The sequence below is a fragment of the Acipenser ruthenus genome, chromosome 3 (genome assembly GCF_902713425.1).
Source record: "Acipenser ruthenus chromosome 3, fAciRut3.2 maternal haplotype, whole genome shotgun sequence".
NCBI classification, from domain to species: Eukaryota; Metazoa; Chordata; class Actinopteri; order Acipenseriformes; family Acipenseridae; genus Acipenser; species Acipenser ruthenus.
This window is the reverse complement of record NC_081191.1, coordinates 89231120-89246992: the sequence shown is the minus strand read 5'-3', so window position 1 is coordinate 89246992 and position 15873 is coordinate 89231120. Positions and strand designations below refer to the sequence as shown.

At 40.5% G+C, this 15873-nt stretch overlaps 1 protein-coding gene across 2 annotated transcripts in view; it reads left to right on the top strand.

Annotated features, from left to right (window-relative positions):
- The window catches only part of LOC117435677 (vacuolar protein sorting-associated protein 41 homolog), a 76986-nt gene that overhangs the window by 42699 nt on the left and 18414 nt on the right, over positions 1-15873 (top strand). Inside the window, exons 8-13 of one of the 2 annotated variants that reach the window (XM_034059032.3) lie at positions 7069-7188; positions 7654-7800; positions 10923-10989; positions 14041-14138; positions 14906-15035; positions 15537-15652. In XM_034059032.3, the coding sequence (XP_033914923.2) occupies positions 7069-7188; positions 7654-7800; positions 10923-10989; positions 14041-14138; positions 14906-15035; positions 15537-15652 (678 nt within the window). Of the gene's footprint in view, positions 1-7068; positions 7189-7653; positions 7801-10922; positions 10990-14040; positions 14139-14902; positions 15036-15536; positions 15653-15873 lie in introns of both variants that reach the window. The other variant, XM_059018733.1, reaches the window with a different exon arrangement.

The window sequence follows — 15873 nt, the reverse complement described above, 5'->3', positions numbered from 1 at the left end:
GAAGGAAACGCAAATGGATGGAGACACAGATAGTTCACATTAGTTTACTGTAAAGCTATGCCTTAGTTGGTGCTTATCTTAGCAAGAGCAGAGTTCAAATCATCAAAAGCATGAAGTAACATTTACTCTCATGTAATGGAAATCATAACATCTGCAGTTTCTAAAGAAGATATGCACTCACTTTGCAAAAATCAACCCAGGAATATGGTCCAAGATGTGGTCCAAGATGTAATTGTTAAATATTACAATATATGTTTCAGTGTAGTTGTAATAACTGTGAATTTCCATCTCAAAGATTGCTTCAAACTGTTCTCATTCTAAGATGTCTATTGCCTCCAGCTGAACACCTGATGTGCAGGTAAACATTTTGTATTCAGATCTTCCTGTAGAGATTTTGAGAATAGGTCTTCATTATACTGTATTATCAACACTTTTGCTAATCCCTTCTTGTTCTCCAGTCTGATCTTGAAAAAAATCACATGGCATGAATGTTGCCACTCAAGATCTATCAAAGATGTGTAGATACTGGTTTCCTTTTTTGGTATAGTAATTTACAAAAAGACTAGCGTACCCCAAGTTATTCTCCATTTATCTGTCTCTATCCCCAGTTTTATCAATGCTGTGGATTCTGAGAAAATGTTGGAAATATCTCCAGTTCATGTTAAAACGTTGGCCTTCCTCCAGATTTATCTTATTACCGACAACCTGATGTCCTCCCCTTTCTATCTGAAACAGAAAGTCATCAATGGACATACTTGCATACTTTACATACAGTAGAGAGTGAGAACTGCTTATCTAATTGGGATGAATCTTGCTAAGGACATTTCTAGAAATTATTTGAGGGTGTTATAATGCAATTACAGTACCATTCGTCTGTCTATATGAATGTGTGTGTGTGTGTGTATATATACATACATGCGTACTGTATGTATGTCACCCTAACTATGATTGTAGGTCAAGGGGATCATGATCTAACGAGTTTCTGTAACTGCTGATAATCAATAATCAATAGGCACTAACTGATCTTAATTACACCTGTTGACTTAACTTTACTGTTGGCATTGACAGGGAATTGAGTAAGTGTATCACCCTGTCACAAAGACGGCCGGAGTGGGTGGCGTCAGACCAGAATCAGGAAGTAACACACAGAGAGATGGGGTTTTGGTAAAGCTGAGCGCGTGATTGCGCTCAGCATTTAATTAAACAGCACAGAAAATAAAAGGTTTGAAACAACAAAAACACAAAACAGGACACGGCACTTGCGCCAAAATAAACAGACATACAAAACGACTAACACTAAACAAACGGTGCACGGACAGACAAACAGACACGGTGAGTACAAACAAACTTATCTTTACTTTTACGATCTTAATTACTCCTCTCTCTCTCACCCGTTCTCCTCTTCCGAACACCCAACCCTGAGTGACAGAAACGTGCATCTATATATACTGTTGTGCTGGGATTCAATTACTAATTAATTACTCACTTGAATCCCAGCACGTGAATTCATTACGTGAAACCCAGTGTTCACATATTATATTTTAAATGCACGTGCGTGATGTGCAATCCCGTGCCTAAATACAAATATACACTTTTTAAATACACGTGAAACACAGACCCGTTTATATCCCGTGTACCAATGACTATACACCAACATTAACACACGCACGCAACACACAAATGCACACAGGGACGGGGCACATTGCCACATATACCCCCCCTTGTGCGCAGCACACATGGCCTCAACGGCCACCTCCCCCCTTAAAAATCCAGCAGTCCAGGACAAAGTCTCGGGCTGGGAAGGGAGGCTTCAGTGGGCCCTTGGCTGGCAATGCTGTCAGCACCCCTGCCGGTAGTGGCACGGCTGACAGCCTGCTGGTCCATGCTTGCAGCGAACTTGCTGCAGGGGATGCTGGTCTCCTGACCTCACCCCCTTCCTTCGTAGCCGGTAGCTCCCCTTGGTGGGGCTCCGACCACAGTACTGCCGGCAGCGAAGAAGCTGCAGTGGGAGCAGGTCTCCGGACCTCCCCCACGATCTCTGGCAGTGAAACTGCTGCTGGGGTTGGTGGTCTCCAGACCTCCTCCCCCTTCTTTGTGGCCGACAGCTCCCCTTTCTGGGGCTCCGGCCACCGTACTCCCCGTGGTGGAAGTACGGGAAGCAGAGACAGCTCCTGCTGTTCTGCTTCTGGCGGTGGTGGAGGCAGAGGCAGCTCCTGCTCCTCTGCTCCTGGAAGTGGCAGAGGCAGCTCCTGCTCCTCTGCTCCTTCCGGTGGTGGTGGCGGAGGCAGAGGCAGCTCCTGCTCCTCTGCTCCTTGCGGTGGTGGTGGCGGAGGCAGAGGCAGCTCCTGCTCCTCTGCTCCTTGCGGTGGTGGTGGCGGAGGCAGAGGCAGCTCCTGCTCCTCTGCTCCTGGAGGTGGTGGAGGCAGAGGCAGCTCAAGCTCCTCTGCTCCTGGCGGTGGTGGAGGCAGAGGTAGCTCCAGCTCCTCTGCTCCTGGTGGAGGTGGAACCAGCAGGTATTCACCCTCTGCTGGTGGAGGTGGGAGGGGCAAGCAGTCCTCCCACTGCGGTGGAGGTGGAACCAGCAGGGATTCTCCCTCTGCTGGCAGCTTGGGTCCTAGGGCTGTGGAAGCCCCGACTTCCCTTTCTTCGGGCTGTGGACGCACCGACTCCTCCCTTTTGGGCTGTGGACGCCCCGACTCCTCCCTGTTGGGCTGTGGACGCACCGACTCCTCCCTGTTGGGCTGTGGACGCACCGACTCCTCCCTGTTGGGCTGTGGACGCACCGACTCCTCCCTTTTGGGCTGTGGACGTTCGGGCTCCCCCAACTCAGGCGTAGGACGTTCGGGCTCCTCCCACTCAGGCGTAGGACGTTCGGGCTCCTCCCACTCAGGCGTAGGACGTTCGGGCTCCTCCCACTCAGGCGTAGGACGTTCGGGCTCCTCCCGCTTGGGCTGTGGACGCTCAGGCTCCTCCCGCTTGGGCTGTGGAGGCAAAACCAGCAGGCATTCTTCCTCTGCTGGTGGACCTGCTACCTGTGCTGCTGTTCCACTTATAACTGCCTCCAGGTAGCTGAGGACCAACCCCACACCTTCCTCCCAGGTGCTTACGGTCTGTTCCCTTGCATAAGCCTCCCATCGTTCCCTATCCATAAACTCCAGGAACTGGACGACTACTGGGATAGACTGGGCCTCCAGCCCAGCATTTTCCAGCATCCAGTCCCGCATTTTGATGGCGTCTTCTGCCATTTTTTTTTTTTTAAATCCAAACTGCGGTTCCTGCTCTGGCCTGAGTCCTGGAGGTGCTGTCGATCCCACGCAGGACACCACGTGTCACAAAGACGGCCGGAGTGGGTGGCGTCAGACCAGAATCAGGAAGTAACACACAGAGAGATGGGGTTTTGGTAAAGCTGAGCGTGTGATTGCGCTCAGCATTTAATTAAACAGCACAGAAAATAAAAGGTTTGAAACAACAAAAACACAAAACAGGACACGGCACTTGCGCCAAAATAAACAGACATACAAAACGACTAACACTAAACAAACGGTGCACGGACAGACAAACAGACACGGTGAGTACAAACAAACTTATCTTTACTTTTACGATCTTAATTACTCCTCTCTCTCTCACCCGTTCTCCTCTTCCGAACACCCAACCCTGAGTGACAGAAACGTGCATCTATATATACTGTTGTGCTGGGATTCAATTACTAATTAATTACTCACTTGAATCCCAGCACGTGAATTCATTACGTGAAACCCAGTGTTCACATATTAAATGCACGTGCGTGATGTGCAATCCCGTGCCTAAATACAAATATACACTTTTTAAATACACAGACCCGTTTATATCCCGTGTACCAATGACTATACACCAACATTAACACACGCACGCAACACACAAATGCACACAGGGACGGGGCACATTGCCACACACCCCCAAAATTAACTAAATCTTGTATACAAATACAAAGGCACATTACAGTGCATCAACTTCTTCACAATTTGGTGTGTGCCAAAATAAAACATTGATTAAGAAAGAGAAAATCACGATGGTGTAAACACGACAATAATAATAATCGGATCTAACATGGCATACAGAAATATATCATGAGAAAGTGGATTTACATGCAGGCTAACATCCCATTGTTATTCAGAATACTCAATATTCAGAATAAGTGAACAGAACATTCAGAATAGGTGAACAGAGCATTCAGAATAGGTGAACAGAGCATTCAGAATAAGGTAAGCAGTAGTCTGAAGAAGAGTATTCAGGTTAAGATGTGTTAGATATGGAATTAATAAACTATTGTAGTCAGGGATTTAGAAAACCCGAGTTAACCTCTGTTAGAGACCACGCAAATAAGTTATGCTTATGCTTATGTTGGGTTTAAATGTTAATTCATTACAAATAAACAGCCTGTGTTGCCCGCAGCTGACAGGTTGATGTTGCAATACAAAACTGAAATGCAGTGCATTTACAGAGATTACTGGATAACCTTTTTAAATTCCCCCTTTTTTTATAATGTAGATTATTAAAATGACTGCCAAGTGTATAAGAATATGTATAATTCATATTATTACTATTATTCAAAATAATAACACACACAGGTGATAGGATCATATCTAATTTAATATTCATATTCTGAAGTTTTATTTACAATTTGTGTGTCAGTATCAAGAATATCAAAGAAGGAATGCTGATTTATAGGCTATATAAATGGCACAGGAATTATTAGATACAAATGGGTTTGGTCTGCTTGTTGGGAGCTCAATGGATAAAGCTGATGTGGCGGGTTGTAACATACCATTGACCTCACACAGTGAGGCAGAGATTAGGCGCTGTAGCAGCAGTTTGACAAATGACAGCACCTTTCTGTTTTTACACAGTTGAACCTATAATATAAAAATCCATAGATTTTGAATAAATATTGGAGCCACAGAAACATATATACTGTAGGTGTCCCTATAATTTCCTCTCAGAACCAGCCTGCCTAAAGGACAATTTAGGCTCTCTTGCGGTTTATTTTGATATATAATACATTCTTTCTGATGAATATAAAATGTTTAGATTTTGCATTCAATATTCTTTTGTTTGATGTATACTTTAGATAAAAGTGTGAAAATGTGCAGCTGGTTTAACAATGACAGAGAGCCTTAGATGTCAGTAGCATATACTTCTGATTTGCTGTTGCTATGGAAGCTTAATGTATTGATCCCAGCATGTGGCAGATGGTTGAGACCCTGGGGAGAAAGGAGATTTTAGGCGAAAAAGAGACAAAAAAACAGATGGCAAATCTCCAAGGATACGGGGCCAATCTCAATCTCAATGAGATGAGATGAGAAGAGTCGGCTGGTGTTTTCAGTGGACAGGCTCAGGGGAGCTGACCAGACGCTTGGTAAACAATAAATTGCCAGAAATAAATGAGCTGCAATAATAGGCTTCAGCACACAACATGATTCGGGCAAAGTGCAGAGTAAAAGGGCAGGCAACATCCAAAAATAAAATAGTACTGGAGCAATTGAAATAAATATTGCTCTGGATAAAGTCATTACATATCAAAGTGTTCGTCACTACTTAAATATGTAAATAAATATACCTGTATATTGCAATATTTTTGTATATTTGTCTCTATATTGTAACTGCTCCTTCCTGCTATTACATTGTTTCTTACTTGTTTTATAGTACTACAATGGTTTTATTATCTCAGAAAATATTACTGTTGAGATGTACTGAATATGTGCCCCTTTGCAATTGGAAACATAAATTGTATCTAGGTGCCCTCTTGTGGTGAAACAAGAAACTACAGATAACATGTATAGTTCACTGTATTTGGTGTACAGTACTCTGAAACTGAGGAATCCCAAAATGCTGCTCATTGGGTTAATACAATTCAGATGTATTCGTCTCATTTCAAGAGTGTCCCAGGATATTAAATACAAAGAAAACTGTGCCTTATTCACCATTTACAAATCTATTATAATACTATACATACATGAGCTACAACATAGCAAGCAAGGGTAGGAATAAATACATGTGTGTGTTTGATGGAGTGTGTGACAGTATCTCCAGAAAGCATGCTACTGGCTCTCATAGGAAAGAGTATTTATGTTTTAGGGTTGTTTTTTTTTTTACAGTATCTGCCAGCTTGGGATCAAGGCTAGGCTTTGCTAGGTTTATTATTATTATTATTATTATTATTATTATTATTATTATTAATTTCTTAGCAGACGCCCTTATCCAGGGCGACTTACAACGGTTACAAGATATCACATTATTTTTACATACAATTACCCATTTATACAGTTGGGTTTTTACTGGAGCAATCTAGGTAAAGTACCTTGCTCAAGGATACAGCAGCAGTGTCCCCACCGGGGATTGAACCCACGACCCTCCGGTCAAGAGTCCAGAGCCCTAACCACTACTCCACACTGCTGCCCCATTTCCACTCCACATTCCACAGTCCTGTTTCCTACAACTCTAATAAATGAATGCCGTCAATCAGGGATTTGCATAAACAAAGTGTAACTAACGCATCTTCCAAAATTCTCCAAGGGTTTTTACACGTTTGCCCCTGTTTTATTTTATTTCATTTCCTTTCATGCAATAGGTGTGGAAGTTATTGTAGGTTTTAATGAAACATTGGATCCTATTACCACTGGGATGTAATGATAAATAAGGCTTGACATTTAATTTATTATTATTATAAAATTAAAAACTTGTTGTAGTCACACTTGCTGTAATTACACCTGTTTCATATTCTCCTTTTACATGTATTGTCATACTGCATGTCCCTTAATTTGGGATATTTAACTTAAATGGAGGAGCATTTTCTACATACTTAATATAATAAAGGGACATTGGAAATACAGGCCATCGATTGCCCCTGATAGTGTGTATATATATATATATAGGAGATGTACGAAGGTTGCATTTAATAAAACTTCTCAGACAGTCATCAGCACTGATAAATGCATGGTGCAAAATATATGTTGGCTCTCATGAGGGCCAAACAAACAGCGCTTTGTTTTATTTGTAAATCAAATTAACCTGTATTTCAAATCTTATCAGCTTCAACTGTATGAAAGAAACTGGCTGAACAGATGGAAGACCCTCACTCTGCACGAAGGAGAAGGGACTATTACTAACATCAAGTGGAGGGCCAACCTGATTGCATGGGCAAACAGCGTGGTAAGTTTGTCTTTAACCTCCTAATGAACACGTTATTTATACACAGCTTGATTTAAGAACCACAAAATGCGCGAAAGAAATGAAAACCTGCTTCTTGTACTCAGCTCTGAAAGTCGTATAATAACCCCACATTTCTGTATGTCTTCAAACCTCTACTAAATGACCAGTTCTGGTGTCTGTTGACAACGTGATTACATTGCTCTGCCTTCGGTACACCCTGCTTTATCAGAAAGCAGAGCTTGTTGATAGTTTATCTACATTCCCCAACGGTAGTTTCAGCTGCTTGCCAGTGAATGCTTCTGCTACGTATAGCCTCAGGAGGATACACAGCTACAATAAAACAGACAAATGTTTATATCAGTTCGTCTGTGTGACAATTTATTTTTGATAACTCCATTAATCTGCCTATTTTTAGAGCTTTGCAAATTGGTCCTAAATATTAAACTATTTTATATTTGTTTGCAGGGTGTGAAGATTTATGACATCAGCACAAGACAACGAATAACCAATGTGCTACGGGACAATGCCAGTCTTCGCCCCGATATGTACCCCTGTAGCCTTTGCTGGAAGGATAGCACCACCCTTGTTATTGGCTGGGGAACCTCTGTTAAGGTAGCCCTGAACAAAGTGAAATTAAGCATCCCATTTGATGCTTATGTTTTAGTAAAGCCACTGTCTCTGCATATTTAGATGTACTTCTCTCATTTTGAGGAGTTTCCATAGCTTGGAAAACCACTCAGGCAAAACGTTCACTATGACCGAATATGGCTGCCACTTTGTGGTAATGTGACTTTTTGGTTTTGGATGATGGTTGTGGATGATGGATATTGTCTTCAACTCAGTGCACAGCTATATTTTCTGATTCTCTAGGACAAGTTCGATCATGGGTATTGACCAGAAAAGTGAACCCTTTTGTGGCAGTCATTTTTTACACAGCTGTCGCCTCTTCATTGTTAAAACTTCATATCCCGGAGATAATTTGAGGACCTCAGTGCCAGTATTATATAAACACTGCATCCTGTCTTTCAGTCAGCACTCACATATCCGACCTTATTAAATTGTTTTCAGTGACTGTTAAACGAGTGTGATGCATATCTGATTATTTCATCTGATTTGAGGTGTATGTAGGTGAGAACGTTGTAACCTGCCCCCTTCCACCCAAACAACCCTCTGCCCTGCACACACGCACACACACACACACACACACACACTTCGTACGGAAAGAAAAAATATGACTTAGGTTTGAGGAACTGTACAGGGAGACGTATATTGTAGCCCGCGTTTGTCTTTTCTTTGGCACTGTTGTTGTTGTTTTCTATCTTATTTTTTTCTTATAGCTGACATATCACAAGAGTTGGATCCTGATGATGGTAGATCATTCATGGAAGATTTGATTCAGCAGGGACAAGGCAGGATATTTACAGCAATCTGTCTCGAATGTTTAACTATCTGAAGACGGTCCTTCTGTTAGTTTTGTTTTTCATCCAGAGGGGTCTTTCATTGATTCTTTCATTGAAATTTGTTAGTGCAGGTGTTGGGGGAATAACACAGCAGTAAAAGACAAACACCAGTCCATTTTTTCAGGAAGCACAAAAAAGATACAATGTCAGAAAATACATAGCTGAAAGGACTGTGTTTTAAAATAAGTAGGCTTCCAAGTAGTTGGTTTTGTTGGTACAATACTATATTTTCAACAGAAGTAGTATTTTAATTCAGAACGATATGATTCTGAAAATATCAGTCAAAATAGATGACACTTGGACTGTAATACAGTACACACTTTTAAATCTAGTACGTATTGTACTAGCATTATGTAAAATTCTCCATTAATGACCCAACAGAAATCAAAATATTATCTATGCACAGAACGTGTAAAATGTAAAAGGCAATGCAATTTAGCAATAGATAAAAATAAAAACACCTCCAGGTCTCCAGAATTAAAACAGTATCCAGTCAGTATTCAAAATTCAAAAATAGTGCTCAGTAAGGCCCAAATGTAACAGTTCACTTGCAAATGAAAATGCACAAAAACTACTAAAGATCACAGATTTAAAGAAAATGCATCACAGTATATAAAACTGTTTAATGATTAACTTTTACATTTCTGTAGCTTTTCTCGTTCGCTTTGTTTTTGGAGGAAGTTCCATTACCAGTGTTGTCCAGTACAAATGTACCTTTTCACTGCCACACTTTGCCCATATCAATGATTTACATCACACCTTTTTTATATATTATGTTTACAAACCTTTCTATCAGCAATTCTTAAAAAAAAAAAAAAATCGTCTTTGTTTTATTATATTGAATATTGTTTTTTTTTCTGCACTACTAAAATTACTAATAAATATTTTCAATTGACAACTTTTTATCTTGGCATGTTTAAAGGAATCTAATATAAAACAGCCAACAGCTGTAGGGCATCAAAATTTACAGAACTGATTTTCTAGTTTAGCAGTTTCATTAGGCCTGATCCTGTGGCAAAGGAACACTGGTTTGTTATCGCTGCAGGGCAGTTTCATAACAAGAAAATACATACATTTGACCACTCAATCGTTAATGTTGCGTAAAAAAGAGGTAAAACTTATTTTAGCATTCAGTCTGCTTAGATCAGAAGCAACATTATCTGCAAGGCAAATGGCATTCACTGCTAGAGGCTGCAGTTTAGAAGTGCAGGGTTCTGTAGTCTAATATTCAATTCCACGTAGATATGCTGTATCATTTTGATCCTGCTCGGCTGAAACTGATTGTTAGACAAGCAACATAATGACCCAGAGTAGGCCCTACTGTGCTATCAATAATGTATATGGTATTTCGGTGAGGGGGATTGGTCATGGTTAAGTGGTTATACAGTAGCAAACAACATAATTCCTTAAATCATATATTAATTAAGCAGTCGTTTAGCGGACGCTTTTATCCAAAGCGACTTACGGAGACGAGGGTGTGAACTATGCATCAGAACTGCTGCTACAGACTTCACTTCCGAGGTCAGTTTACCTTTAGGTAAGCTGCTGGCTGATTAATAACAGGAAAAGGGACCTTGAAGGGGTGGGGATAATTCAAGGTGAAATGACCAAGAATGTGCAAGTCTATCTGAAAGCAAGGCATAGAGATGTATTTAACCTAGTACGTGTGCTATAAGATGTGTTTCTTTCAAAACTGCACATTTGAAATATACTTAGCAGGTCGAAGTGCATGACAGATAAGATGTTATTTTAATAGCAATAATAATATTATCACTACTACTACTACTACTACTACTACTACTACTACTACTACTACGACTACTACTACTACTACTACTACTACTACTACTACTAATAATAATAATAAAACATTGGCTGTCTCTTGCATTTACTGTATTTTGTAATAGTGTGCATGGTCCCTAACATGTACAGCATTCTGTAAAATGTAAAGGCTGCATCTCCCTGTTACAGTCTATTGAGAAAATCTGACTTTAATAGTACAGTAGGGCAGGCCCTTGGTTGGCAATTTTGCACACTTTACAGATGATTCTCAAGGAACAGACTTTTAGTGAGAAATTAATGAGCCATGCCAGAAAACAGACTTCACTGCCACTAATTTCTATGAAGGAATAATAGGCAGCACTTGAGTAATGGAGAATGTCACTGAGTATGTTTTACAAAAATATCAATTTTATTGTACTAATCAATCATACCAAATCCTGATTGAATCATGAGGATAAAAGAGAGAGAAAAAAGACCTTTCTTTCCCACCAGATTTGTGCAGTGAAAGAACGGGACCCAACAGAAGTGAGAGATTTGCCCAGTCGCTACGTGGAAATCGGTACTGTAATTGTTTTTTTTTTTTTTTTTGGATGTCATTAAACACTTTGCTGGTTCAGCTGTGGAGTACAGCCTAATGTGCTGAAGCTGACAGTGTGACCTTTCCTGTTTGGAAGAGAGGGCTGTAGGTTCAGCAGAAAACTGCGCTGCAGGCATTTTATTTTCTTCTTCTGTTTACTATCTGCTTGGTGTAATGTATGCTGACGTTCTGTTGCACCAGGTTAGCTTCCATGCCAGGCAAAAAAAAGAACCGAAAAGAAAAGCCAGCTCTTAGGAAGAATATTTCGAACGTGTGTTCATGTAATTGTATTTAGTTTAAATGTAGGCGGTATCATGCATTAACACTTTTCACCTTGTCAGTGTGCTGTAGTTCATAATTGCAGATAACAATTAAACAGACAGTTCAACCTTCAGGTACTGATTCACACAAACAGATAATTAATTAGAGTGTTAAGAAAGCCTGGAAGTTGATAGACATGTCTTTTGGCATTAGAAACAGACAAGATGTTTGATCTTGTTTATAAAAGACCATAATTGCACATCTATATATATATAATATACAGCGCTGAGAAAAAGTTTGTGAACCCCTTAGGATTTTCACATATTTTACATATTTCAAACCTAAAATGTTATTAGATCTTAAACTAAGTCGTAATAATAGATAAAGATAACCTGATTAAACAAATGACACAAAAACATGATACTTTTTCAACATTCATTTATCCACAAATGATTCAGCATTCAATATCCATGTGTGAAAAAGTATGTGAATCTTTAGATTCAGTAACTGGTGGCACCCCCTTGAGCAGCAATGACTTCAACTAAGCGTTTCCTGTAACTGTTGGTCAGTCTCTCACATCGGTTTTGAGGAATTTTGGCCCATTCCTCCTTACAGAACTGCTTCAACTCGGTGACATTTGAGGGCTTCCTTGCATGGACAGCTCACTTCAGGTCCTGCCACAACATTTCGATGGGGATTAGGTCCAGACTTTGACTAGGCCACTCTAAAAATGCGGAATTTCTTCTTCTGCAGCCATTCTTTTGTAGATCTGCTTGTATGTTTAGGATCATTGTCTTGCTGCATGACCCACTTTCAGCTTCAGCTCACGGACGGATGGCCTGACATTCTCCTCTGGAATCTTCTGATACAATGCAGCCCCAAACCATCACACTTCCACCACCATGCTTGACTTTTGGTATGAGGTTCTTCTGTTTGAACGAAGTGTTTGGTTTTCACCAGACATAACGTTTCTCATTGAGGCCAAAAAGTTCTACCTTTGACTCGTCCAGAGAACATTGTTCCAGAAGTCTTGTCGATCATCTATGTGCTCTTTGGTGAACCTCAGACGGGCAGCAATGTTCTTTTTAGAGAGCAGTGGTTTCCTCCTGGCTGTCATTCCATGAACACCATTCTTGTTCAGTCTTTTTCTGATAGTTGAGTCATGAACACTCACATTAGCCAAGGCGAGAGTGGCCTGCAGGTCCTTGGATGTTACTCTGGGGTTCTTTGTGACTTCCTTGATGATTTTCCAGTTTGAGTGACTGTGGTCTTGAACTTTCTCCATTTGTAGACTGTCTGACAGTGGATCGGTGGAGCCCCAAATCCCAATAACTGTTTTTCTGAAGTCCTCAAAGATTTATTTTGATCGTGGCATGACGTGTTTCCACACACCTGTATGGTGAAGACCAAACTCACAAAGTTTCTTATCTTTATATAGGGTGGGGCCTCCCAAACTCACCCCTGAAGAGCTCCCTAATTATTTAAACACCTGATTCTAATTATCCCCTTAATTGAGCTGATAAAACCAGGGGTTCACTTACTTTTTCACATACCCTGAATCTTAATTACTCATTGTTTGTCTAATTCATACATCATTTTGTTTTAAAAGACACGGAATTGGTTAATATAAACCCTATTGGATATTCACGAAGGCGATCATGGTAAAACTATGGAATTTCCATAATTATCATTGGGGTTCACAAACTCTCTGCACTGTATGTATGTATGTATGTATGTATGTATGTACGCATATATATAATTACAGTATATACACACACATTCAACGGTAAAACCCTTGACTATTGCTGTAAACTAGTTCAAAGGTATTTCCACATAAAAGCATGCTATATTTTCACAGCATGAGCAGATAAAGCAGCCTGATAAATTACCTGTCATGTACTTTGAATATCACACCTGTCAACATCTTTTAATTCCTCATATGTATTATGTATTATTATTATGCTTTAGGCAGCTCACAGAATGAATTAAGGTGAAAATTACAGTAAACTGTTACCACATGTAATGTCAACAAATCAAAGAGAAAGGGTTGAAAAGTAGAAATCTAGGAAGAAAAAGAGCTGACATTGTACCCGCTACATGAGTCTGCCTGACTGCTTGTGAATGATGTGTAATGGGGATGAATATGAAGACCCTTAACTACCAGGAGAAATAGATAATTGAGGCTTGGTGGCACACTGCATTCATTCATTAGCCTGTCAATTCTATTGAGGCCCAGTTTGACAGCGGCTTAGGCTGGAAGGGAAAGAAACAGTCCCAATTTAGTCAAGTGGAACCAACAGTTTACATTACAAATCCAAGGTAAAGTCTGACTCAGGACTACATATACAGGGCTGACAAGCCAAGGAGAGAAATCCTCTTCCCCTCGATAGCGTTCTTTATGTATTATGTTTTTTACAATATTTTTTATCTCGCATATCTGACACATTCTGGTATATGAATGTGTATAAATTCCATGTGATACTTCTGGCTTACAGAACATGATAGATTCTGCCTCTGAATTTTTTGTCCAGCATCCCAGCATGTAAATAAACCCAACTGCACATTTCCTCCCTCACTTTTCATGGGCACTGCAGGGTAGTAGGAGTTGGGTGCTTTTCCACAATTCAAGAGATTTGAGTTTTGACACATGCATACCCCATGTGTTTTTATACACTGCCACGTGTAAATCACTGTGTGGACTGCTGCAATATTAAATGGTACACATTCCTGAAAACTGCAGGCTCTGGAATTCTTAATATTTCTCTATTCCAGTGTCTGCCTTTGATACCGAGTTCTACATCAGTGGACTGGGACCCCTCGGAGATCAGCTGGTGGTCCTGTATTACGTGAAGGAGATTTCTGATGAGACGGTAACAGCAGCTCTCACTTACACACATCTCCACTCAGGAAACAGCCCAGTGTTAGACAAATGAAGTATTTCTGTATGTTTATGTGCTACACTGTTTGAAAATATGTAAGAAAAGTACATGTTTAAGAAAAGTAACCTTATTTTTGAGCTGTAACAATGTGGGTTTGCTTCAACAATAGTGGTAGTGGAGGCTGGGGTATTTGACCTTGGCTCTTCTGTTCCACTGCAAGACTTTTTCTAGCTAATATTGTATGATTACCTAAGCTGTTTTTTGTTCATGCTTATCAGAACTGAACAACACTTTATGCAGTATAAACGCAGCAGTAGCAAACAGAAATGATGGGTAATCACTGTATTAAGGAGGCAGTGTGGTCCAGTGGTTAAAGTCCAGGGCTTGTAACCAGAAGGTCACCAGTTCAAATCCCACCTCTGCACTGCGTGATCCTGAGTAAGTCACTTAACCTCCTTGTGCTCCATCCTGCGGATGAGATGTTAAATCAATGTCCTATTGTAAGTGACTCTGTAAAGCACTTTGTGATGGTGGTCCACTATGAAAGGTGCTATATAAAAATAAAGATATTATTATTAACAGACACAAAATTGCATTTACAGAAATGCCCCTAGATGGCAGCAGCTGCAGCATACCATCTTTATGTTATGATCTTAACCACAGCACACAAGTGGGAAGAAATACCGGGTAATCAGCAACCCCATTAAACTTCAACATACTGTTTCATCACCTGCTAATCTGTCATTCTATTGTAGCAGGACAAGGAGTTCCGTGCTAGACCACGCCTGGACATCATCCAGCCTCTTCCTGAGGCCTGTGAGGAGATCTCCTCTGATGCCCTGACTGTGAGGCACTTCCAGGAAAATGAGTGCCGAGACTATGGACTAGGTAAAATGCCAGTCTCTTACATGGGTTTGTGGAATTCAGTTCCAAGCATATTTTCAAGACAAATCCATATTTAAAAATTGAGCACATTTAGCTTTGATGAGCATTAAATTCACATGAAAAGAACAAAAAAGTTTACATTAATGTGAGAAAAGCTCCCAGTCCTGATTTCCAGAACTTCCCTAAATTAACTACATTATTTAAAGAGCAGCAGCCAGGAGGTTGGCAAATCAGACTATAACTGCATGAACAATTCCCAATAGTAACCATATAAACTCAGATGACACTTATTCAAGCTGTGATAAGCCTGATCAGTTCAGAGCAGATTTAGTACCTGCTCACCTTAATACCTAAACAAGGGTAGTTGTGAAACCCATTGGGTGGAGAACTCTTGCGAGATTCTTGCCATGCATTATACTCAGAATTCTTCCATCAAGGGGCATAGTGGCAAGGTAAATTGTTCTCTTCATACTGAGGTTGCACTTTGACACATTTGTTTCACAGAGCATTCAGAAGGGGAATCCCTGTTCTACATTATTAGTCCTAAAGATATTGTTGTTGCCAAAGAACGGGACCAAGATGATCATATCGACTGGCTGCTTGACAAAAAGAAATACGAAGTAAGTCTACTCTCTTTTGGGTGTAGGCCTTTTCACATCTTCCAGTATGCGCCAGTGTGAAGCCTTGTGGCTGAATGGGTAGAGCTAAGTAATTAGTTTAGCCATTCAGGTATAGTTCACGTTGTCGTTTTTTTGTATTGCATTTCTATTATAACTCTTTCTGGTTATACACTTGGAGTGAGTTTGTATTTGCTTTTGCAAAATAATACATTGAAAACGAC